We start from the raw sequence: 25,490 nt of genomic DNA, 5'->3' as shown, positions 1-25,490 counted from the left end.
CCACCATGCCATAAGTTTCCATCGCCACTGCCCTTCTCATCCCTGATGATGACAGCAATCTCCAGGGGACCTGGATGACATGTGTGAGATCCTGGGGTTAGCTTCACCTATTCTCTGAAATGATCCATGAAAAAACTTCCTCAGGAGACCTTTACTGGAGGGAGAAATCATGAATGGCTCAAGCCCCAACTCCTGTCTGTGGTGCATTGGCCTCATGAGGATTTGCTCTCTTTGATCCCAAGAGTGTGTCCCACCCTATCTATAACTGGACACAGCAGATGTTGCCTCCCCTGGTTACAACATCTCCTGAGAGCACACCCTTAGCCCCTGCCCCATTTTACCATGTTTTCATGCTTCGCAAAGACCTCTAGCATCTGCAGCAGTGGCTTCACTATGGCTGGCTCCTCACTCTTGAACCAGTTTGCCAGAATGCGGGTGGTGAAGTCATCCACTAAGGCTGCCACATCTGGGCACTGGAGCAGCTGGGGAAGGGAGGCCAAGAAAGATGGGCAGGCAAGGAGAAAAAAAATCCTCGATGACTTTGGACTAGGTTCCTACTCACTAGTAGGGAAATGCTTTTAAGGGTTTAGAATCGGTAGAGAGGCCAAAGCATAAAAGGTGAATTTGCACCTGTCATTCCAGAAGTCATTTATTCATTCTCCAAGTTTTCCGTAAGCATTTTCTTTTTTTTTTTTTTGAGATGGAGTCTTGCTGTGTCACCCAGGCTGGAGTGCAGTGGTGTGATCTCAGCTTACTGCAACCTCTGCCTCCCCGGTTCAAGCAATTCTCCTGCCTCAGCCTCCTGAGTAGCTGGGACTACAGGATGTGCTACCACGCCCAGCTAATTTTTGTATTTTTTAGTACAGATGGGGTTTCAGAATGTTAACCAGGCTTGTCTTGAACTCCTGACCTCAGGGGATCCACCCACCTTAGCCTCCCAAAGTGCTGGGATTACAGTCATGAGCCACCACAAAACTGGCCCCATAAGCATTTTTTTTTTCTTTTTTTCAGACAGAGTCTCACTCTGTCACCCAGGCTGGAGTGTAATGGCACGATCTCGGCTAACTGCAACCTCCACCTCCCAGGTTCAAGTGATTCTCCTGCCTCAGCCTCCCGAGTAGCTGGGACCACAGGCATGTGCCACCACACCTGGCTAATTTTGTATTTTTAGTAGAGAAGGGTTTTCACCATGTTGCCCAGGCTGGTCTCGAACTCCTAACCTCAGATGATCCACCTGCCTACGCTCCCAAAGTGCTGGGATTATAGGCGTAAGTCACCACATCCAGCCCCATTAAGCATTTTTGATAAAGGAAACTGTAGGAGATACAAGTAAGCAATGCACTCTGCCCTCAAAGATCCTAGCAATTCAGCTGGAGAGTCAAGACTTAGGTACATGAACCACCTAGTGAACATTTCAAGGCAATAACAATACTACATAAATTAAAAGCAAGTAAAAAATTCATATAAACACATGTTGCTTCATCTAGGAAAAGTTTATGAAAGAGGTAGAACTTGACCAGGTGTGGTGGCTCATGCCTGTAATCCCAGCACTTTGGGAGGCCGAGGCGGGCGGATCACCTGAGGTCAGGAGTTCGAGACCAGCATGGCTAACATGGTGAAACCCCATCTCTACTAAAAATAGAAAAATTAGCTGGGCGTGGTGGCAGGCGCCTGTAATCCCAGCTACTCAGGAGGCTGAGGCAGGAGAATCGCTGGAACCCAGGAGGCGGAGGTTGCAGTGAGCCAAGATCATGCCGTTGCACTCCAACCTGGGGGACAACAGCAAAAGTTTGTCTCCAAAAAAAATTTAAAAAAAAAAGAAAAAGAAAGAGGTAGAACTTGAGCTGAACTTGAATAAAGAGAACTTCAATGAGCAGATGGAAGGGGAACATAAGCATGTGTGTGTTTAATGGGAAAAGGTGGGCATAGCAAAACAAGGGCGAAATGTAGGGATAAGCTAAGCATAATGTAATTGAGGGAAGGGCAACTGGGTGCTGACCCGACTCCAGAGGAGGATTCATTGGCAAGGAATGTTGGACCTGGGAAATGCATTATGTTAACAGAAGATCCTAGGAGGAGAGAGACCAGCATGTTATCTTTTGGAGTTGCTCCAGTCAGGTATTGTGGCTCACACCTGTAATACCAACTACTCTGGAGGTTGAGGCAGGACAATCACTTAAAGCCAGGAGTTGGGGACCAGCCTGGGCAACATAGCAAGACTCGCTGTCTCTAAAAAAAGTTAAAATAATTGCTTCAAGCACAGGTAATAAGGGTCTGGACTAGGCCAGGGTAGTGGGAATGGAGAAAGGATGACCCTGAAGAACACTGCAAAACACAGATTTACTGACCTGCTGAAAAGGCAAAAGAGAAAAGTCAAAGACAGTCCTCCAGAATAATAATTTTTTAAAAGGGAGGGGGAAAAAGGAGAATTATTAAGAAATCATTGTTGGCCAGACATGGTGGCTCACGCCTGTAATCCCAGCACTTTGGGAGGCCGAGGCAGACAGATCACCTGAGGTTGGAAGTTCGAGACCAGCCTGACCAACATGGAGAAACCCCATCTCTACTAAAAATACACAATTAGCCAGGTGTGGTGGCGCATGCCTGTAATCCTGGCCACTCAGGAGGCTGAGGCAGAAGAATCGCTTGAAACCTAGAGGCGGAGGTTGCAGTGAGCTGAGATTGTGTCATTGCTCTCCAGTCTGGGCAACAGGAGTGAAACTCTGCCTCAAAAAAAAAAAAAAAGAAAGAAAAGAAAAAGGAAGAAATCCTTGTAATGATCATTCAACGGCGCTAGGGACTCCAGACTCTGCTGGGTGATATCGAACAAGTGATGCTGACTCCAAGGCAGTCAGCCTTGGCTGCATGTTAGTGTCACCTGCAGAGCTATTAAAAATGCTGATTCTTGGACCCCACATCACCCCCAAGATTCTGAGTTAATTGGACTGAGTTGGCCCCCAAGTATTAGGGTAAATTCTCCTGGAGATATGAATATGCATCCAGCATTGAGAACTCCTGCTCTAAGTGCATATGCTTTGGAATAAACATGCCAGATGGACACTTTGAGTCTGCACAGGTAGGCTGGCTCAGACTTACATACATCAGTACATTCACCTGGATAGACCAGCCTGGCACGCAGTCTGTTTAAGGATAGACTAGCATGCACATGATGGAAAACATTATGATGGAAAAACGTGTAGTCGTGCAAATGGAAAATCAGGAGTTAAAGTAGTCTTGTAGACAAGAAAAAGCCAAACAATTCAATAGGACAATGGGCAAAGGACATGGGAAGGAATTCACAGAAGGGCAAATCCAGATCACAAACTTACATGCAGAATGCTCAAAATCAATAGGAGCCAGGGAGATGCAAACCAGAGCAGCAATAAGGTATTGCTTTACACCAAGCCTGTCCAACGCACAGCCCAAAGGCCCCACGCAGCCCCAGACGGCTTTGAATTAGTCCAACACAAATTTGTAAACTTTCTTAAAACATTATGAGGTTTTTGCGATTTTTTTTTTTTTTTAGCTCATCACCTATCATTAGTGTTAGTGTATTTTATGTGTGGCCCAAGACAATTCTTCCAATGTGGCCCAGGAAAGCCAAAAGATTGGACATCCCTGCTTTATACCTGCCAGGAGGACAAACATCTAAAAACAGTGAAGCTTTGTTGTTGGAAGAGATAGAGAGAAACCCTTCTCTCACACTTCCCTGAGATAAATGTGAATTGTTAGTGTTTCTTTGGAAAACAATCTGTCAGCATCTATTATGTGTGTGTGATTATTTGAGCATGCAGAAGGATACATACTTGGTTGCTTGCATCTGAGACACTTGGGAGATGAAGAGGTGGAGGTATAGACTGAATGTGGTAGGAGGGGAGAAGGCAAAAGTAGAAGAGAAAAAAAAGACTGCATTTAAAAAATCAGTTTGCAGACCACTTAAGGTCAGAAGTTCGAGAACAGGGCCAGGCGCGGTGGCTCAAGCCTGTAATCCCCGCACTTTGGGAGGCCGAGACAGGCGGATCACGAGGTCAGGAGATCGAGACCATCCTGGTTAACACGGTGAAACCCCCGTCTCTACTAAAAAATACAAAAAAATAGCTGGCGAGGTGGCAGGCGCCTGTAGTCCCAGCTACTTGGGAGGCTGAGGCAGGAGAATGGCGTGAACCCGGGAAGTGGAGCTTGCAGTAAGCTGAGATCCAGCCACTGCACTCCAGCCTGGGCGACAGGGCAAGACTCCGTCTCAAAAAGAAAAAAAAAAATAAGAAGTTCGAGACAGCCTGGCCAACATGGCAAAACCCTGTCTCTACTGAAAATACAAAAATTAGCCAGGCGTGGTGGCAGGCATCTGTAATCCCAGCTACTCAGGAGGCTGAGGCAGGAGAATCACTTGAACCCAGAAGGCAGAGGTTGCAGTGAGCCAAGATCTTGCCACTGCACTCCAGCATGGGCAACAGAGCGATACTCCTTCTCAAAACTAAATAAATAAATAAATAGGCCGGGCGTAGTGGCTGACACCTGTAATCCCAACACTTTGGGAGGCTGAGGCAGGTGGATTGAGGTCAGGTGGACCTGATTGAGGTGGATTGAGGTCAGGTGGACCTGATTGAGGTGGATTGAGGTCAGGTGGACCTGAGGTCAGGCATTTGAGACCAGCCTGGCCAATGGTGAAACCCCATCTTTACTAAAAACACAAAAAATTAGCTGAGTGTGATGGTGGGCGCCTGTAATCCCAGCTACTCAGGAGGCTGAGGCAGGAGAATTGCTTAAACCTGGGAGGCAGAGGTTGCAGTGAGCTGAGATTGCGCCATTACACTCCAACCTGGGCAACAAGAGTGAAACTCCATCTCAAAAAATAAAATAAATAAAATTTTAAAAATAAATAAATAATCAGTTTCCATGGTTTAATTTGCTTGTTTGTATTATATATGTATATAGATTATTTTAAATAATATTTATTGCTTGATGACTTGTGAGATAGAAAATATCTTTTATATAATAAAATACCATTTAAAAAGCCAAAAGTCAATCAGATACATTTAAAATATATGTACTTGCTTTAGCATGCATGTATGCATGCACATATGAATGTACATTTACATGTTGCTAATGGCAAAGAAGTCTTCATTAACATCTCAGCAGTTTTCATCTGTCTTTGATTGGCAGTCAGGCAGATCCACCCTAATTTACTCTCCAGCTGAATAAGTAACTTCTTAAATTCTCTGAGCCTCACTTTCGTTCTCTACAAAATAGAGGTAAATAACACCCTTTTCACAGAATTAGAGAGAAATAAAATAACAGAGCTCTACTGTTTCTTGAGTACACTGAAGAAAAGCACACAACCTTTTCTCTTTTAAATATTTCTACTTGTGATCATCTCAAGGAAATGAATAAAGATAACAAAGCAACAAACAGGGAGTGACAAAGGCTGGGAAATATTAGAAAGCTTTCTTAGCCATGGTCTCTCACTTAACAGATCTTGACCTACTTACTTACCTGGTACTTAAAACCCCACTGGCTTTCCACTTTAGAATCTACTGCTTCTCTCTCTGATTGCTAAGAATGGGGTTCACCCATCTCGCTACTGGGGTGTGCCTTCCAGCCTCTTCTCAAGCACGCTGACCTCCCCTCCCCGTTGTCAGCCCAAAATCCCAATCAGGGTGGCAGATGAGCAAACGCTCTATCGTGTGTCCCTTTGTTTCAGTTGGGTATCAGACACTTGGGGAAATTCTAGAGTGATTCTCAATCCTAACTGTATTTCTAGAACATCGCTTTAAACCTGGGAGCTTCTAAAACAAACTGATGCCTAGACCCCGTCCCAAATCGATTCAAATAGAAAAACTTGACAGAGAGTGAGGGGTGGGGTGGGGGCTTGGCATTTGCATTTTGGAAACCTCCCGGGAGGATGCTTATATGCAGCTAGGGTTCAGAATTACTGCTCTAAAGAGAGTGGCAGCTATCTCATGGTGGCCTCCAGCCCACGCAGGCTTGTGCCTTGTATTGTTTCCCAAAGCTGGGTCCAAGCACTTCCTGTGGCACAGCAATCACTGGAGTACTTTTAGAAAATTAAGACTTTGTCTGGATGTGGTGGCTCACGTCTGTAATCCCAGCACTTTGGGAGTCCAAGGCAGGCGGATCAGCTGAGGTCAGGAGTTCGAGACCAGCCTGGCCAACATGGTGAAACCCTGTCTCTATTAAAAATACAAAAATTAGTTGGGCATGGTGGTGCATGCCTGTAGTCCCAGCTACTCAGGAGGCTGAAGCAGGAGAATCACTTGAACCCAGGAGGTGGATGCTGCAGTGAGCTGAGATTGTGCCATTGCACTCCAGCCTGGGCAACAGAGCAAGACTCTGTCTCAAAAAAAAAGAAAAAGGAAAAAAGAAAATGAAGACTTTTGGAGGGTGGGCACAATGGCTCATGCCTGAAATCCTGACACTTTGAGAGGGGAGGCCAAGGCAGGTGGATCCCTTGGGGCCAGGAGTTCAAGACCAGCCTGGCCAACATAGTGAAACCCCCTCTCTACTAAAATACAAAAATTAGCTGGGCATGGTGATGCGTGCCTGTAGTCCCAGCTGCTCAGGAGGCTGAGGCAGGAGAATTGCTTGACCTGGGAAGCAAAGGTGGCAGTGAGCCAAGATCATGCCACTGCACTCCAGCCTGGGTGACAGAGAGACTCCATCAAAAAAAAAAAAAAAAAAAACAAACAAAAAAAAAAAAACGCCACCAGCAAAAAAGGCTTCTGGGCCTTACCCCAGACTTCCTGAATCCAAGTCTCTGGGGACAGGGCCCAGGAATCTGCATTTTATTTTGTTTTATTTATTTATTTTTTGAGACGGAGTCTCGCTCTGTCACCCAGGCTGGAGTGTAGTGGCCGGATCTCAGCTCACTGCAAGCTCTGCCTCTTGGGTTTACGCCATTCTCCCGCCTCAGCCTCCGGAGTAAGCTGGGACTACAGGCACCTGCCACCTCGCCCGGCTAGTTTTTTGTATTTTTTAGTAGAGACGGGGTTTCACCATGTTAGCCAGGATGGTCTCGATCTCCTGACCTCGTGATCCGCCCATCTCGGCCTCCCAAAGTGCTGGGATTACAGGCTTGAGCCACCGCGCCCGGCCCAGAATCTGCATGTTAAACAGCTTCCCCAAGATATGAAGTTCATAAATGATTGAGATCCACTGGACTAAGCCATCCCCTTCCAGTCAGGGTTCTGCATCCTACATGTCTCATTCCCACACCCTGAGCAGGAGTTCTGCCAACATGACATATATCCTTGAATGTGTATCTCAGTACCCCATACCAACATGTACAGGTCAGCCTCTAGCAGTGGACACCTTCCAACAAGACACCAATGTCCTGTAATCCACATAAGGGCACACGACGACACATTGGGATAATATCTGTTTACATCCTAGTATTAGTAAAGTATTATCTTCTATCTCTGTGGTTATGTTCAAAAGTAGTCCAGCCCTTGTTAAAAAAAAAAAAAAAAAAAAATCTGGTGGCTTGAATTTTAAAAGGATCCCATTTAAAGCTGTAGTGGGTCAGAAACTCTGAAATTCTCCCAAATACTGTTGGTGGAAGTCTAAATTGGTACAGCTCTACTGGAAAGCAATTTGGCATTATTGTTAAAAGTTATAGAAGACATTCATACTTTTTGAACCAATAGTTCCACTTATTATATTCAATAGTTAAGGAAATAATCTGGAATACGGGCAAAAACTTTCGACAGAGATGTTCATTAAAGTGTTATTTCTAATCTTGTAAAATTGGAAACAGAATGTTGAATAAATTATAGATCATCTTTGTGATGAAACATTATATCACCATTAACATTTACATTTATAGGCCAGGCATGGTGGCTTACAACTGTAATCCCAGCACTTTGGGAGGTTGAGGTGGGAGGATCACTTGAGCCCAAGAGTTCAAGACCAGCCTGGGCAGTTAGCAAGACCCCCTTTTCTATATTAAATTTTGTTTTTTAATTAGCCAAGCGTGGTGCTACATGCCTGTAGACATCGCTATTCAGAAGGCTGAGGTGAGAGAATCACTTGAGAACAGGAGACGGAGGCTGCAGTGAGCCATGATTACACCACTACACTCCAGCCTGGCCAAGGGAGTGAGACCCTGTCTCAAAAAATAAAACAAAATTTAAAAATGTATGTTACAAAGAACATGTAATGACATAGACAGATATTTGAATACAGCAGGATATAGAATATTAGTAGAAAATGATTTCAACTATCACACATACACACACACCTCTATATAGGCAAAAACCTGAATAAATGTGGTTTCCTCTGGGGATTATGCTTAGTAATGGTTGTATAATTTTTGATATACTTTTCCATGTTTTCTAAATTTCCTATTTTCTTTTTTTTCTGTCAGGTGGCTGAATTGTACTGAGTCAATCGCTAAGCAAGGATTAATTTTAAAAGGCTGCTCAAGGCTGAAGTGGTTGAAGGAGAGAGCTGTGCTTTTCTGTAAAGTCAGGGCAGAGTCAAACTGCTGTGAGATTCAAGAAGGTACCAAAGCCCCCAGCTCAAGGTAACCATTAGTCATGTCCCCCAACCCTTCCTAGCAGTGAGTCAGGGGCCTTTCCAGGAGGCGTCTGTTGGGTGTGGCTGTCTCACAGAGGGATCACCCTCACCTGCCCCCCTCCCGCCAAGAACCAGCCACCTCTGTCAGGAACACAAGGGCCGTTAAGTGATTCTTGCAGTCTGGGTCCTGGAGGAATCTGATGATGGAGCTGAAGAGGGGGCGGTTGTGCCAACAGTTGTTGATGACCAGGGACCTACCAACAAGAGCACAGTGTTCAGGTGAGGCCTGGGCCACAGGAGCGGGCCAAGTGAATGGACGGCCCTCCAGCCGCGGACCCAGGTGCAGCTCACCTGGCCAGCACAGTGACTCCGTCATAGTGTCTTTCAGGATTGACAAGAAGCCACCAGCCCCCATGTCTCTGTATAGAAGACACATAGTCCCCATACCCAGAACTTCGCATCAAGGTCTTCAGGGCCTCCACGGTAGAACTGGAGAAAGGGCCAAGAACAGATAGGAAGTCATTCACCACCTGTGCTCCTCTCCCTCACCGGCCACCTGCCCGACTCCCAAAACTTTCTCAGGATCATGAACTGCTGGTGTGGGACAGCCCCCAGAGACCTAGGCTAATATTTTAGAAGCGAAGCAACTGAGACCAAAAGAGATGTGGCATCTGCAAGGTGACACAGGGAGCCAGCAGAAGGTTAGGGAATGCAATCCAGGTCTGTGGACTTGGATGTGTGTTTTATCCACGGTATTGATCTCATTTTGGTGCAGAATCTCTGCATCAGCCTAGTAGGCCAAGTTTAAAGAAGGAGTCTTTTCTAAAAAGTCCAGACAGCTGGACTTGCACCTGTAATCCCAGCAACACAGGAGGCTGAGAGAAGAGAATGGCTTGAGCCAGGAGGTCAAGACCAGCTTCGGCAAAATAGCAAGACCCTGTCTCTAAAAATAATAATAATAAAATATAATTTTTTTAAGTCCTGAGGGACTTCTTGAAATGACACATGGGGAACATGTTAAGTGCCCCGGCAGGAGGGTGTACAAAGGGTATTCAGGCCCAGCAGGCTGACACCAAGTCAGGCGAAGGTGCCAAGCTGATGGTCCCTGGAGCATAATCACTAGCAAACACCAAAGGTACCTTATAGGGTCCACCCATTCAGCTATGTGTTGCTGATCCTGGCTTATTTCAGTGTCCACTTCAACCACCAAAAAGGAGATCTGGAACAGCAGGGCCATGAACAAGGAAGAGAAGAAGGACTGCACCTCCATCCGCCGACTGGGTTCCAGCAGGAGCTCATGGATGGCTCTGGTGGCCTGGGAGGGAGGAGAAGAGTGAGGCATTATCATATCTTCAACTCATAGGTCCTGTCACCAGGAAGTCTCTTTCCACAACCCATCACCATACAGACTTGCCCAGTACAACCCATGCTGTTAGAGCAAGTGAAGACTACATTAGTGTAAGCCGGAAAAATGAAGGGCAATTTCTAGAATGTCACTGTTTTAAAGCACTCTTCTAATCATAGTGGTTGTTTTAGTCTCGTACCATCTTTGAAAGTTAAAGAGGAACTGGGGAATTCAGTTATTCTATCTCCCTGACAAAGCTAAGTCAACTGGAAAACCCTCCCTGCAACCCAACTCCAAGACTGCCATTAGACTGTTCTACCAAATACTGATACCTAAAAGGTCAAGGCCAAAGAGCCCAAGTCAGCCGAGGACAGGAGAGCAGGGAGTCCCCTTCCCCAGCCCAGCCCCCCTCTGCTGGCCTTTCCATACAATCAGTGGTGAGATCTCTGTTCTGTGGCTGGGCTCCTGGTCCTTTGATCTCTGGTGTGGAGTCAGCCTCTGGAGCAGATAGTCCATGATCGTTTCGTAGCCTTTGGGGAAGGATGCCAGGATTTCCCAGGGCCTGCAAACCCCCCTGCAGAGTCAGAAACCCATGGATGTAGTTACCCACTCCAGGTAACCCACTCTTCACAAGTCCCACAGTGCTTCCAGGGGAGGGGACTCTAGGCTCCTTTGCCCAGGCCCCTAGTTCCCCTGGTTTCTTCCTTCTTTCTTGTCTCTCTCTTCATTATCCCCTCTCTTTTTCTCCTTCTATTCCTTTCATCTTGCCATCACCTCCAGACCTCCCTGTTCTCTGTCATCTCACAGAAATCTGGAAATGTTCACTTGGTCTGTGAACCTGGTTTGAGAAAATATCTGAGGCCAAAGCTTGTTGACCACACTTGAATGTGTCAGATCAGAGAGAAGAGCCTTCTCTCTGGCCTGTCCAAGCTCTCACTACCCACCCACCCTCAGACCACTACATCTGTCTTCCAGGCTTTCCCCTGTCATCCTTAATATCCGGCATGACCATACCTCTCTTCAGGCCAGGTCTGATCACCAGCCCTGCACAGCACCCCCAACCTCACCCCATGCACGGACTCTCTCTCCTCTATCATTGGGCACATGCCTTTCCCTTTGCCTAGCGTGTCTCCCCTCTCACTTTTACCTGGAAAAATCACACTCAGAAGAAAAGTACATATCTGAAAAGCATTTGCTACAAATAACATAAAATTTTAAGAAAATGTGCTTAGTATCCTCAAGAAGTCATGGCCTTTTTGAAACAGGAGGACAAAGCATTGAGGAAGTGAAGGTGAGAAAAAAGGTGAAGACAGACGTTCACAGCTGGTAAACAATACACAGCATGCTCTGGGGACAAAGACAAGAGAGAAAAAATGAGTTGTCAATGAAAGAATGGCAATGAGACTGACAGCCAACTTCCCCACAGAAACAGTGGGGAGCAGAAGACAATGGGATAAACCTTCCAAGTGTTGAACAAAAATAAACATCAACCCACAAGTTCCCAGCAAATCTATCATTTCATGCAGATTTGCTTTATTTAGAGATAAACAAAAATAGATGGTTTCACCAATAGGGTCTCCCTAGAGGATAAACTCCCAAATAATACCTTTAGAGGTTTTGTTTTTTCTTTCCCCTTTAGGGAAAAGAAAAATTATTTCCTAAGGAAAGTTTGAGATGCAAGGGATGGTGAGCAAATAAAATGGTAAATATGCCTATAAATCTAAACACAATATTAGAGTAAGAATGTGCACAACAGCACTGTTAATAATAGCAAGAAGCTGTAAACAACAAACAGTCATTTAAAAAAAAATGGATAAAACAAGTTTGTAATAATCGTACAATGAGATATTATAAAACAATTAAATAAGCTTGGTCTGGCTGAGTGAGGTGGCTCACACTTGCAATTCCAGCACTTTGGGAGGCCGAGGAGGGAGGATTGCTTGAGCCCAGGAGTTCAAGACCAGCCTGGGTGACATGGCGAGACCCATCTCTACTTTAAAAATATACAAAAAAGAAAAATAAATAAATAAACAAGTCTGGTCTAATAGATGACTTTGCATGCAGTAGAGAATATGAATTTATTTCAAATAGCCATTAAACATATAGTAAAATTGATAACATTAATCTTCCTGGTCTATACACACAAAAGAATCCCTCAATACATTATCAAAAGGAGAAGACATTTAGATTGTGTTCTCTAATTATCATCCAATAAATCTAGAAAAAGATGATTAAAATATCTAACCACTTGGAAATTAAAAGATTAAAGAAAGAAACCTGTATAAATTTGTATAAATATGTCGTTAGATGTTGCAATGGCATTTGGTATTTCAAAGTCTATTTTTTATTTTTCAAAAATCTCAGCAGATTTTACCATTTCTTTGCATTGAAAGCATTGAAAAGCCTCTCCTCTGACTGTTTTGTAATATATGATACCTTACTGTTGACCACAGTCACTCTACTATGCCAGAATTTATTCTTCCTATCGAATTATAACTTTGTCCAGCCAGGTGCAGTGGTTCACGCCTGTAATCCCAGCACTTTGGGAGGCCAAGGCAGGCAGATCACCTAAGGTCAGGAATTTGAGACCAGCCTGGCCAACATGATGAAACCTCATCTCTACTGAAAATACAAAAATTAGCCGGGCATGGCGGCACACGCTTGTAATCCCAGCTCCTCGGGAAATCGCTTGAACCCAGGAGGCAGAGATTGCAGTGAGCCAAGATCGCACCACTGCACTCCAGCCTGGGCTACAGAGCGAGACTCCGTCTCAAACCACCCCCGACCCAAAAGAAAACACTCTAATTATATGATGTCAACCTTTTGTTAAACAATTCCACATCAGTGAAAAGAAAAATACTCAGCAGATACAGAATGGAAAGACACTTCCTTCTCATGATAAAGGAATTAACAACAAGCAATCCTAATTTCCCTAGTAAGAGAGTCTACGCAATCTGCTAGGACAGAGCAAGCCCACTCCAGCCTAGCTCTCGCACCAATTAAAACTAAAAACACTGGACAAATACAAAAAGCAACTACCTCCCAACACTGGAAAAACAACATTTGAGTGAGTTTCCCAGAATTCATTTTTCTCTATTATCTTCCAGCTTTGACCCGAAGGTGACCCAAGGACTGAACTATGCAGCAGGCACAGGCAACAAAATCTCTTGAGTTAAACTCTGTCTCTCTGGTCAGAGGACTGGGAAAATGGGTCCTTGTGAGTTGGGGAAGTATGGGTGGGATCCTTGTTTCTTTCTTTCTTTGTCTCTTTCCTCTCCCAAGCTCTGTCCTGAGAGTGACTCCAGATGCAGAGCTGCACAGTAGAAGCATTTGGGCAGCAACAAAAGCACCTAACACAGGGCACTGTGGCCCAGTGAGTGTAGGGATGGGGGAAGCGCCAGTTGTTGTTTTTTTTTTCCTCTCTCTCTCTCTTTTTTCTCATTTCATCACCCTGAAGCCAGATCCAGTTGTGCAGCTGTAGCAGCACAGGGAGCTAAAACTCTGAGACACGACTGGGTGCATTGGCTCACACCCATAATCCCAACACTTTGGAAGGCCAAAGTAGGAGGATCCCTTGAGACCAGTAGTTCAAGACCAGCCTGAGTAACATAGTGAGATCCATTCTCTAAAAAATGACTTTAAAAAATAGCGGGCATGGTGGCACATGCCTGTTGTCCTAGCTACTTGAGGAATGAGGCAGGAGGATCACTTGAGCCCAGGAGTTCTAGGTTGTAGTGAGCTATGATCACGTCACTGCACTCTAGCCTGAGTAACAGAGCACAACCCTGCCTAAAAATAATAATAATAATACTTTATGTACACATTTTAACCATGCTCCATGAGGTAAAGATGTACATAACTAAAATAAATGGAAAGGTCGGGCATGGTGGATCACACCTGCAATCCCAGCACTTTGCAAGGCTGAGGCGGGAGATCGCTTGAGCCCAGGAGTTCAAGACTAACCTGGGAAAATAGAGAAACCCTGTCTCTACAAAAAGTAAAAAAAATTAGCTGGGTATGGTGCCACACCCCTGTGATCCCAGCTACTCAGAGGCTGAGATGGGAGGATAACTTTAACCTGGGAGGTTGAATCTGCAGTAAACTATGATCATGGCACTGCACCCTACCTCGGGCAACAGAGCAAGACTCTGTCTCAAAAAAGAACTAAAGAGAGAGAGAGAGAAGCAAAGAAACAGAGAAAGAAGTGGAAAGATGGATGTTCTCGTGTTCTCAGCTGAAGAATAAGCTATTTTTTTTAAAAACCAAATGGAAATTTTAGAACTGAAAAATACGACATCTGAAACAAAAATTCACTGGATGAGATCAAGAGGAAAATGGAGATTACAGAGAGAAGAGTTCATGAACTTGCAGATGAATCAATAAAAATTATACAATTTGAAGAACTAAGAAATTAGAAAAAAATTAACAGAGCTTCAGAGACTTATAGGACACCATTAAAAAGTCAAATATTCATGTCATTGAAATCTTATAAAAAGAAAAAGAGACTGGTACAGAAAAAAATATCTGAAGAAGTAATAACCTAAAACTTCCCAAATTTGGCGAGAGACATATATTTACAGATTCAAGAAGTGCAGTGAAGTTCGAGCAAGATACATCAATCACAAGACACATTGTGGTTACATTAAGAGCCCACTTGAGTAATTCACAATAATCTCCCCTTCTCAAGATTCTTAGCTGAAAAAAAGCCCCTTTGCCACTGTCTCAGTTTGTATTGTGCTGCTATCACAAAATCTCATAGACTGGGTAATTTATAATGAACAGAAATTTACTGGCCGGGCACAGTGGCTCACGCCTATAATCCCAGCACTTTGGGAGGCCGAGGCAGGCAGATCACTTGAGGCCAGGAGTTTGAGATCAGCCTGGCCAACATGGCAAAACTCCATCTCTACTAAAAATACAAAAAAATTAGCTGGGTATTGTGGCAGGCTCCTGTAATCACAGCTACTCGGGAGGTTGAGACAGGAGAATCACTTGAACCCAGGAAGCAGAGGTTGCAGTGAGCAGAGATCGCATCATTGCACTCCAGCCTGGGCGACAAGAGCGAAACTCTGTCTCAAAAAAATAAAAAAAAAAAGAAGGTAAAATTGAAACATTCTCATATGGAGAAAACTAAGAATTTATCGCTCAAAGACATGCTCTAAATGAAACGCTAATGAAGTTATTCAAGCAGAAAAGAAATTTTATCAGAGTGAAAGTTGAAATTTTAACAATGAAGATAAAGCAACAGGAATGGCAAATATATGAGTAAATGTAACAGACCATTTTTCTCCCCTTACGTTTAAAAATATGTATGACTATTGAAAGCAAAGTTAGGTGGGCAAGGTGGCTCACACCTGTAATCCCAGCACTTTGGGAGGCTGAGGCGGGCGGATAACTTGAGATTCAAGGAGTTTGAGACCAGCCTGGCCAACATGGTGAAATCCCATCTTTACTAAAAATACAAAAATTAGCTGGGTATGCTGACGCATGCCTGTAATCCCAGCTACTCGGGAGGCTGAGGCAAGAGAATCGCTTGAACCCAGAAGGTGGAGGTTGCAGTGACTGAGATCATGCCACTGCACTCCAGCCTGCAAGACTCTGTCTCAAAAAAAAGTAAGTAAGGTAAAACAAGCTGTATAGTGAAAGCTTCTACCTTTTCTCAAAATTGTAAAATACTAACTCTAAGCAGACTATGGAAGTTTAGGTATGTAAGTAGACTATAAAACTTTAGGTACGTAAATGCCCAGGAATCCACTAAAAATTGGTACAAAGAATCAAAATCTAATAGATAAGTTAAAATAGAATGCCAAAAAAAGTTCAAACAATTTGAAAGAATGTAGGAAAGGGGAACACAGGAATAAAAAACAAAGGGGAAAAACAAAATAAATCATAAGATGGTAGACTTAAATCCAAATATATTATTAATTACATTAATTATAAATGATTTAAATACACAAACTAAAAGGCAGAGATTGTCATATTAAATAAAAACACAAGTCCAACCATATGCTATATTTTAAAAAATTTAAATATAATTATATATATTAGTTCAAGAATGGAAAAAGATATACCACACAAATACAGACTGTTTAAAAAACAAAAATGGCCATACTACCATCAGACAAAGGGAACTTCAGAACAAAGAGCATTATCAGGTACAAAGAGGGACATTAATTAATGATAAAACAGTCAATTCATCAAGAAGTTGTAGCAATCTTAAATGTATATACACCTAATGAAATACATGAAGCAAAAATGATAAAACCAAAGGAACAAATAGATAAATGCATAAGTAAATTAGGAGACTTCAACACTCCTCTCTCAGTAATTGACAGAATATGTAGACAGAAAATCATAAAATTATAAAAGTCTTGAACAACACTGTGTTGTTCTATAACCTAACTTATAGAACACTCCAGACAACAACAGCAGAATACACATTCTTTTTCTTTTTTGAGATAGGCTGTCACTTTGTCACCCAGGCTGGAGTGCAGTGGCGCAATCTTGGCTCACTGCAAACTCCACCTCCCCGGTTCAAGTGATTCTCATGCCTCAGCCTCCCAAGTAGCTGGGATAACAGGTGCAAACAACCATCCCCAGCTAATTTTTGTATTTTTAGTAGAGATGGGGTTTCGCCATGTTGGCCAGACTGGTCTCAAACTCCTGACCTCAAGTGATCCTCCCACCTTGGCCTCCAAAAGTGCTGGGATTACAGGTGTGAGCCACCACGCCCAGCCATCAATTGATTTTTGATAAAGGTGCAAAGACACTTCAGTGGAGAAATGATAATCTCTGCAACAAATGGTGCTGGAAAAATTAGACTTCTATATGCAACAAACTGAACCTAGTCCCATTCATCACGCTTTCTAAAGAGTTAAGTAAAAGTGAAATATAAACATAAATATAAAACACAAAAGTTAAAACTTCTGGAAGAAAACATGGAAAGAAATACCTATGACCCTAAATATGATCCATAAGAAACAAAACACTGGATTTCATCAAATTAAAAACTTTTGAACTCTTAAGAGAATGAAAAGACAATCCACAAAATGGGAGACATACATGAAAATCGTGTATCTGATAAAAGACTTGTATACAGAATATATAAAGAACTCTCAAAACTCACCAATAAGAAAACAACCCAACTGAAATGGATAAAAGACTTGGATACTTGGTTAAAGAAGATATATGAATGGCAAAGAAAGACATGAAACAATGCCCATCATCATTAGTTGCAATTGAATTAGGGAAATGCAAATTAAAACCGCAATGAGAGGCTACCACACGCTTGTTAGAACAGATATATAAACCTTTTTTTTTTTTTTTTGAGACAGTGTCTCACTCTATCTCCCAGGCTGGAGTACAGTGGCATGATCTTGGCTCATTGCAACCTCCCAGGTTCAAGTGATTCTCCTGCCTTAGCCTCCTGAGTAACTGGGATTACAGGCCCCCGCCACCATGCCCGGCTAATTTTTGTATTTTAGTAGAGACGTGGTTTCACCATGTTGGCCAGGATGGTCTCAAACTCCTGACCCTAGATGATCCACCCGCCTCAGCCTCCCAAAGTGCCGAAATTACAGGCGTGAGCCACTGTGCCCAGCTGCGACTTTTTTTTTTTTTTTTTTTGAGACAGAGTTTCCCTCTTGTTGCCCAGGCTGGAGTGCAATGGCGTGATCTCGGCTCACTGCAACCTCTTCCTCGCAAGTTCAAGCGGATTCTCCTGACTCAGCCTCCTAAACAGCTGGGATTACAGGCACCCACCACCACGCCCAGCTAATTTTTTGTATTTTTAGTAGAGACGGGGATTTCACCATGTTGGCCAGGCTAGTCTCGAACCCCTGACTCCCAGGTGATCCGCCCACCTGGGCCTCCCAAAGTGCTGGGATTACAGAAGTGAGCCACTGTGCCCGTCCTGAATATGTTTTAAGAAGAAGGAAATAGACTACTGGGGGGCATGTACTTATGGGATTGAAAGTCACCTACTTTTGTGACTGATCTTCTATTTTCAATAGTGTCAGGATAACTTCATCAGTGTAGTACTGGGACAGCAAATACAGGATCTTCTTAATGGTCTTTTGGGCTGTGGTTTCTGTAATGCTGTTCATGTGGTAGTAAATGTACTGGATGATTTCTGGCACCTGAAATGAGGGAAAAGGAGGTTACTTCCAGATACTCGACACCAGCTCACCAGCATCCACATAACTAGGCACCCACTTCACCTGTAGGGCTGCACATAATGCATACACAGCATGTTCAGACCAAAAAAGTTACCGTCCCACCACACTCTGCTCTAGTCAGGCCACACCCTCAGGACTGTGGACTGTCTTGGACCCTATGGGGCCTGAAGCAACCCCATGTTGGATGCTAATCCACCATATTGACTTTTTTTTTTTTTTTTTTTTGAGACAGAGTCTTGCTCTGTTGCCCATGCAGGGGGAGTGCAGTGGCGAGATCTCAGCTCACTGCAAGCTCTACCTCGCAGGTTTTATCATGCCTCAGCCTCCCGAGTAGCTGAGATTACAAGTGCACACCACCACTCCCAGCTGATTTTTTGTATTTTTATTAGAGACAGGGTTTTACCATGTTGCCCAGGCTGGTCTCAAATTCCTGGGCTCAGGCAGTCCACCTGCCTCAGCCTCCCAAAATGCTAGGGTCACAGGCATAAGCCATAGCTCACTGCAGCCTTGAAGTCCTGGGCTCCAGTGCTTCTCCCACCTCAGCCTCCCAGTAGCTGGGACTAGAGGCACACCCACCATGTCCGACTCCTATTGTATAGAAGACCTGGGACACGGTGGGTGATGGCTGGGTGGTCGACCAGCTCCTCTCACAGCCTCCTGGGACTTGGCTTCCATTATGTTTTGTTTTGTTTTGCTCTAGATGGAGTCTCGCTTGGTTGCCCAGGCTGGAGTGCAGTGATGCAATCTCAGCTCACTGTAACCTCCATCCCTCAGGTTCAATCAATTCTCCTGCCTCAGCCTCCCAAGTAGCTGGGACTACAGGCACATGCCACCATGCCCAGCTAATTTTTGTATCTTTAGTAGAGATGGGGTTTTGTCATGTTGGTCAGGCTGGTCTCAAACTCCTGACCTCAGCTGATCCACCTCCCTCAGCCTCCCAAAGTGCTGGGATAACAGGTGTGAGTAACCACGCCCTCTCTCTTTCTTTTTTTTTTTTTTTTTTTGAGTCAGTCTCCTTCTGCCTCCGAGGCTGGAGTACAGTGATGTGATCTGGGCTCACAGAAATCTCCGCCTCCCTGGTTCAAGTGATTCTCCTGCCTCTGCCTCCAGAGTAGGCGGGATTACAGCTGCCCATCCCCCCCTTTTGATAATTTTTTTTTTTTTTTTTTTTTTTTTTGGTATTTTTAGTAAAGACAGGGTTTCACCATGTTGGCCAGGTTGGTCTTGAGTTCCTGGCCTCAGGTGATCCACTCACCTCAGCCCCTCCAAAGTGCTGGAATTACAGGCGTAAGCCACTGCACCCAGTATGGCTTGTTTTTAAGTCAGTATTAAATGTTTCTTTCTCAGAAACTGGATTCATCAACCTCTTTCTTTGACCTCTCAGCTTCCTTGGATTTTAAGGGTAGCTTTATACACACCTGCCCACCACGGAACAACCCCGATATTTTAAGAGGGACAAAATAGAGAGCAGCCAGGGGAGACCAGAACCATGTCTGGAAACCATGTCATGAAGAATGAAGGAAGAATCTGAGGATGAGTAACTTAGAGACAGGAAGGCAGAGGGCATAGGATTGCTGCCTCCACGTGGCCTCAAGACTATAAGGGAGGGAGGGAAGAGTCAGTCCTTGCTGTTTACTGGCTATGCAGGGTGGAGGCAGCAGGTGGTGGTCCGCATGAACTCTAAAGTCACACTCCCTGGATGTGAATTTCACCTCCTCACTTACCAACTGTGTGACCTTGGGAAAGCTTTTCATCCTCTCTGCGCTCTATTTCCTCACACAAAATATGAGGACGATTTTACCCACGTCAACAGTTCTGAGTTAATGCATCTGAATTGGTTGGAACAGTGTCTGTCACCTAATAACTGGTGATGAAACTTCAGTAATTAAGGCTCATAGCCTCTTTGAGCCTTTTCTCATTTTGTTTTTCTTTTGAGACAAGGTCTACCTCTGTTGTCCCAGCTGGGGTGCAGTCACACAATTATAGCTCCCTGCAGCCTCCATCCGCTGGGTTCAAGTGATCCTCTCAACGCAACCTCCCTAGTGGGACTCAAGTGGGCACCACCATGCACAACTAATGCTTTTGATTTTTAGTAGAAATGAAGTCTCACTATATTGCCCAGGCTGGTCTTGAACTCCTAAACTCAAGCGGTCCTCCTTCCTGGGCCTCCCAAAGTGCTGGGATTACAGGTGTGAGTCACTGCACCTGGCCTTCTCATTTATAAAGAGCACAACCATTATGGAAAATTCCAACATGATGGAGGTTACTCAAAAAACTAAAAAAGTAAAACTACCAATACCACTTGTGGGTATACAGTCAAAGAAAATGAAACCAGTGTCTGGAAGAGATAACTGCACTCCCCTGTTCACTGCAGAATCTTTTGTAATAGTCATCATAGGGAAAGAACCTAAGCTTCCAACGACAGATAAATGGATAAAGAAAATGTGGCATATACACAATGGAATGCTATTCACCCTTAAAAATGAAGGAAGCCCTGTCATTTGTAACAAAATACATGAACCTGGAGGACATTATGAAAAACAAAACAAGCCAGGTATAGCAAAACAAATATTGGGTGATCTCACTTAGATATGGAATCTAAAAAAGTCAAACTCATGGAAGCAGAGAGTAGAACAGTGGTTACCAAGGGCTGGGGGTGAGGAGGACTGGGGAGATATTGGTCAAAGGATACAAAATTTCATTTAAACAGGAGAAATGAGTTCAGATCTATTGTACAACATGATAACTATTCTATACTTGAAATTTGCTAAGATAGTAGATTTTCAATGTTCTCACTACAAAAAAAAAGTATGTGAGTTAATTGATATGTTAATTAGCTTGGTTTAGCCATTCCACAATGCATACATATTTCAAAATATCATGTTGTATGCCATAAATATATATCCTTTTCGTAAATTAAAATTTTTTAAAAAGAAAGAAGTTTACAAATACAAATGAGCTATGGTTTAAGGTAGTGAGCGCCTCAAGATTGCTTTCAGCACCATCTGGCTGTCCAGTGGTCTGGGGTGCTCTCAAAGAGATTACAAGCATTGTGCTTGCTTCACAGATACTAAAATTGGAATAATACAGAGAAGATTAGCATGGCCCTTGCACAAGGATGACATGTAAATTTGTGAAGCATTCCATACAAAATAGATTTAAAACCTTCAAAAGAGATTACAAGCATCAAGTGGGGAGTTAGAGTAGTTGATCTTTGGGGTCCCCTTCAACTTATCAGCGGTCTGCTCTGAGGCATTCAATCAAAAGGCAATCCAGGCCAGAGAAGTGGAAAGTGTAAGATCCCAGAACTGCTCATAGAACCTATTGTGGAGAGGTCATAAGTGAGTTAGAGAAGTGGGTTAGGCCATTAAAATAAGAGGGCCTCCATCAGTCCATAAGATCTTTTAAAATACTATCATAAAAAGGACCGCTAAACTGTGCTGTCTTAATTTTTTTATGAATGTTTTTAAGAGATGGGGTCTTGCTATGTTGCCCAGGCTGGTTTCAAACTCCTAGGCTCAAGTGATCCTCCCACCTCAGCCTCCCAAAGTGCTAGGATTACAGCTGTAAGCCACTGCGCCCAGCCCTATGCTGTCTTAATTTTACTGAGAACCAGTCCCAGCTCTCATAAAGGAGTCTCTGTATTTCATCTCTATTTATGTTAGTGTGTCATAAGTTTGTGGATGTGTGTGTGTATATATATATATATTTATATTTATATACACACACACGCCCCTGAATTATCCCTCCTGAAGAAAGAAGAAGGCACCTATAGATCTAACATATCAAATACTGTCTGGAAGCAGGAAGAAAGACTGAGGTCTCTCTTGGTCCTAGCAGCCCCTAGTAGTCTGCTATAGTTTTGACTCAATTCTTCTTTCCATCCTGTTGGAGATAGAGGCCAGATGGTCAACACTTCCCAAAGAAGAGTCTTTTCCACAATCACAAACTATTCCTCATTTAGCCTTTTCTCCCATGGGTTGAAGCGTGTGATTCTTTAAACTCAAACTGGTAGGAGATACAACAAGACCCAAAACAGAACAGAAAGAAAGAATCCTTAAATTGACCTTGAACCATTAGGTCCCCCAGAGCTGCTACCTTCCCGATCTCTGGAATCGTGTACTTCAGGATCATCTTTAACATCTTGGAAGCTGCAGAGATGTCATGCCTGCTGGTGTTGGTCATGGCCTCCATGCTCACCATGATCATATCTGCTCTCTCCTCAGGGGTCAGGTATTTCTTGAAGAACTGAAGAAAGAAGAACAGCTGTCTCCACGATGCCAGCATCCCAACTTGGGTCTGCCCCAAAGCCTCTGGCCTCCAAAGAGACCAATCAACCAGGGGCCAGTGGAGGCAGTCCCTGGCCAGCATCTGGCTATTCTATGGTGTGAAACAAGCTTCAGAGTGCCACCAGCTCTGAAATCTCCAGGAAGGAGCAATGGTCCAGACAGCTTGACACAGAGGACAATGCAAAAGGCATTTCTACTTCTATTTGGAATGCAAGCAAATGAGTCCATTGGAAATGAGTTCTGATGTTTAGTGAGCTTGCAGCATTCCAAAACAAGTAGGATTGCTATTATGTACAGCAGACATGTCTCATATCTCTGAGCCTGCATCTGCATATCCACGTGAAGCTCATTCACTCAAACAATATTGAGGCTCAGCTCTGTGCCTGGTCCTATTGCTGGGAGCTCAGGAAAACTGCAACTAAGACATACAATGCCTTTACCCTCAAGGAATTTACCATCAAGTCAGGGCAAGTAAACAGGCAGTTATAGTGCAATGTAAGTGATACAGTTTGGTTATATTCCCACCCAAATCTCATCTTGAACTATAGTTCCCATAATCCCCATGTGTCAGGGTGGTTACCCTCATGCTGTTCTCGTGATAGTGAGTGAGATCTCACAAGATCTGATGGTTTTATAAGGGGCTTTTTCTCCTTTGCTCAGCACTTCTCCTTCCTACTGCCACGTGAAGAAGGATGTGTTTGTTTCCCCTACCGCCATGATTCAGACCCAAGGAAAAAGAAGGACAGAGTTCCAGGCAGAGGGAACAGAATATGCAAAGGCCTGGAGTGGAAGGAAGTTCAGCCTAACTACTGTGTCCTGCAAGGGAGACCTGGGCCAGGTGGAAAAGGGAGACAGAGACAAGATGAGGCAGGACGGTTACAGCAGCCACCAGATCATGAAGGGTCTTGTGGGTCAAGTGAACAAGTTTGGACTTTAGAACGAGGACAGTGGAGAGTCAGTGCAAAGTCTGAAGGGGAATAATACATCTCAGCAATTGCATTTTAGAAATGCAGTTCTCTGACTGTAGCATAGAAAATGATGTGACAAGAAGCACAGTTGGAAACAGGATGATCAGTAAGGGGCTGCTGGAGTGACCCAGGTAAGAGATTCTGGGGGCCCCACAGTGGGGCTGGAGCAGGGTGGACAAATTCAAGAGCTATCCAGAAGGGAGAATGAACAAACCTGGTGTTGAATTGGATGTGGAGAGTGAGGGAGAGGAAAGAGCAAGGGATGACTCTTGGATTTCTGACTGGAGTGATTTGAGTTGATTGAGCCTGAAGACTCCATATCTAAGACAACCAATACATCTTTTTTTTTTTTTTGAGATGGAGTCTCGCTCTGTCGCCCAGGCTGGAGTGCAGTGGTGTGATCTCGGCTCACTGCAAGCTCTGCCTCCCGGGTTCACACCATTCTCCTGCCTCAGTCTCCCAAGTAGCTGGGACTACAGGTGCCCGCCACCACGTCCAGCTAATTTTTTTTGTATTTTTAGTGGAGACGGGGTTTCACCGTGTTAGCCAGGATGGTCTCGATCTCCTGACCTCATGATCCACCTGCCTCAGTCTCCTAAAGTGCTGGGATTACAGGCGTGAGCCACAGCGCCTGGCTAAGACAACCACTACATCTTTACTGAATAAAAATAATTAGGGCTAGGCTACAAATAAGGTACAAGGGCACAATCTGTAGGAGGAGAATAGGGTTGACTATACTTCTTTTAAAGAACTATCTTGGCCAGGCGCAGTGGCTCACGCCTGTAATCCTAGCACTTTGGGAGGCCAAGGCGGGTGGATCACCTGAAGTCAGGAGTTCAAGACCAGCCTGGCCAACATGGTGAAACCCCATCTCTACTAAAAAATACAAAAATTAGCTGGGTGTGGTGGCATGAGCCTGTAATCCCAGCTACATGGGAGGCTGAGGCTAGAGAATCACTTGAACCCAGGAGTCAGAGTTGCAGTAAGCTAAGATCGCGCCACTCCAGTCTGGGCAACAGAAGAAGACTCTACTTAAAAAAAAAAAAAAAAAACTCTCTCAGTGACTTCAAGCCTCAGTCAACTCAAGTGCAGCTAGGGAATGGGTCTTACCCCTCCAGCCTGCTATCCATGTGACCTTGAGCTTTGGAGACACTCCCCTTGAGCTTTGGAGACACTCCTCTGGGTGAAAGATTACTCCTCTGTGGCCCCACCCAGGCCCTCTACAATCTCCCCACCCCAGCCCTCCTTATTCCCTGTCATGGCTCCCCATTTGGACATTTCATGCACTGTGGAGAGTGGTGGTTACCAGTGTTAGATCCTGCAGGCTGGCAAGCCACGCTCCACGGAAATGCTTCTGCAAATCCTTCAGGATAGTCTCTGTCTTCTGTTTCACACCTTCAGTCCAAAAACAACAATTAAGGGGCAGGGCCTTAACAGGGAAATAGGAACACACCCTTCTTTATTTCCCCTCCAAACCTCAGAGAAGATCAACAGAGTGAAATGGGTGAAATAACATTTGCTCAACAGAGTGGGAAGAGTTCCCCAGCACCAGGCCAATGGGTGGAGGGAGAATGCGGCTGGGGACTCAGTCTGGTCCTTGCAGCTCTTCCTGCGCTGTGCCAGAATGTGGACTGTTCTACCCGTGGGTGCTGAGCAAATGCCCTCGTAAGAAGTATGCCCTGTTGAACCATGAGAAGTAAGCGTTTCTGAAGCTCCTTTTAGGGATATTTGCAAATCCTCCTGGCACCTCTGTAAGTGTATATGACTGTTTGTATTTTTTTGTTTTCCTCGAGCAAAGAGGGGCTCAATCTGGGACTCCCAAATTTGTCCCCTAAGAAAAGATGTTCATTTTCCCAGTCTTAGGCCTAGCAGTAAGGCTGAGACCACTGGGAAATATTGAGTATCCAAGTTGATTCCATAGGTGGCTGCAAGCCTAGCTCCCCTTTTCCCTGAGAATCTCTTAGAATCTCTTACAAGAGGGCATTGCATCAGCAATGGGGTTGGAGCTCATCCAGATAAAATTTCCAGATCTACTTGTAACGAGGATCCCTCATCTTGAGGCATCATAGCATATCTACTCTGCCCTCGTGAGAAGGAGCTGCCCTTCATCGTGCGCCTGACACAAAGTGGGCATTCAATGAGCAGTGCTTATGTGCTCCTGTTATTCGTGGGCCCCCAT

At 44.3% G+C, this 25,490-nt stretch overlaps 1 protein-coding gene across 4 annotated transcripts in view; it reads right to left on the bottom strand.

Moving 5' to 3' along the window:
• LOC108545088 (maestro heat-like repeat-containing protein family member 7) overlaps positions 1-25,490 on the bottom strand; it is a 46,833-nt gene that overhangs the window by 8,362 nt on the left and 12,981 nt on the right. For all 4 annotated transcript variants that reach the window (XM_017896554.1, XM_017896555.1, XM_017896553.1 and 1 more), the window contains exons 9-16: positions 24,618-24,706; positions 22,153-22,302; positions 17,861-18,015; positions 10,307-10,451; positions 9,672-9,847; positions 8,884-9,021; positions 8,672-8,786; positions 342-482 (exon numbers count right to left, since the gene is read on the bottom strand). In XM_017896554.1, the coding sequence (XP_017752043.1) occupies positions 342-482; positions 8,672-8,786; positions 8,884-9,021; positions 9,672-9,847; positions 10,307-10,451; positions 17,861-18,015; positions 22,153-22,302; positions 24,618-24,706 (1,109 nt within the window). The remainder of the gene's footprint in view (positions 1-341; positions 483-8,671; positions 8,787-8,883; positions 9,022-9,671; positions 9,848-10,306; positions 10,452-17,860; positions 18,016-22,152; positions 22,303-24,617; positions 24,707-25,490) is intronic.

The sequence above is a fragment of the Rhinopithecus bieti genome, unplaced genomic scaffold, assembly GCF_001698545.2.
Source record: "Rhinopithecus bieti isolate Rb0 unplaced genomic scaffold, ASM169854v2 scaffold_24392, whole genome shotgun sequence".
Taxonomy (NCBI): domain Eukaryota; kingdom Metazoa; phylum Chordata; class Mammalia; order Primates; family Cercopithecidae; genus Rhinopithecus; species Rhinopithecus bieti.
This window is presented reverse-complemented; position numbering and strand designations above follow the sequence as displayed.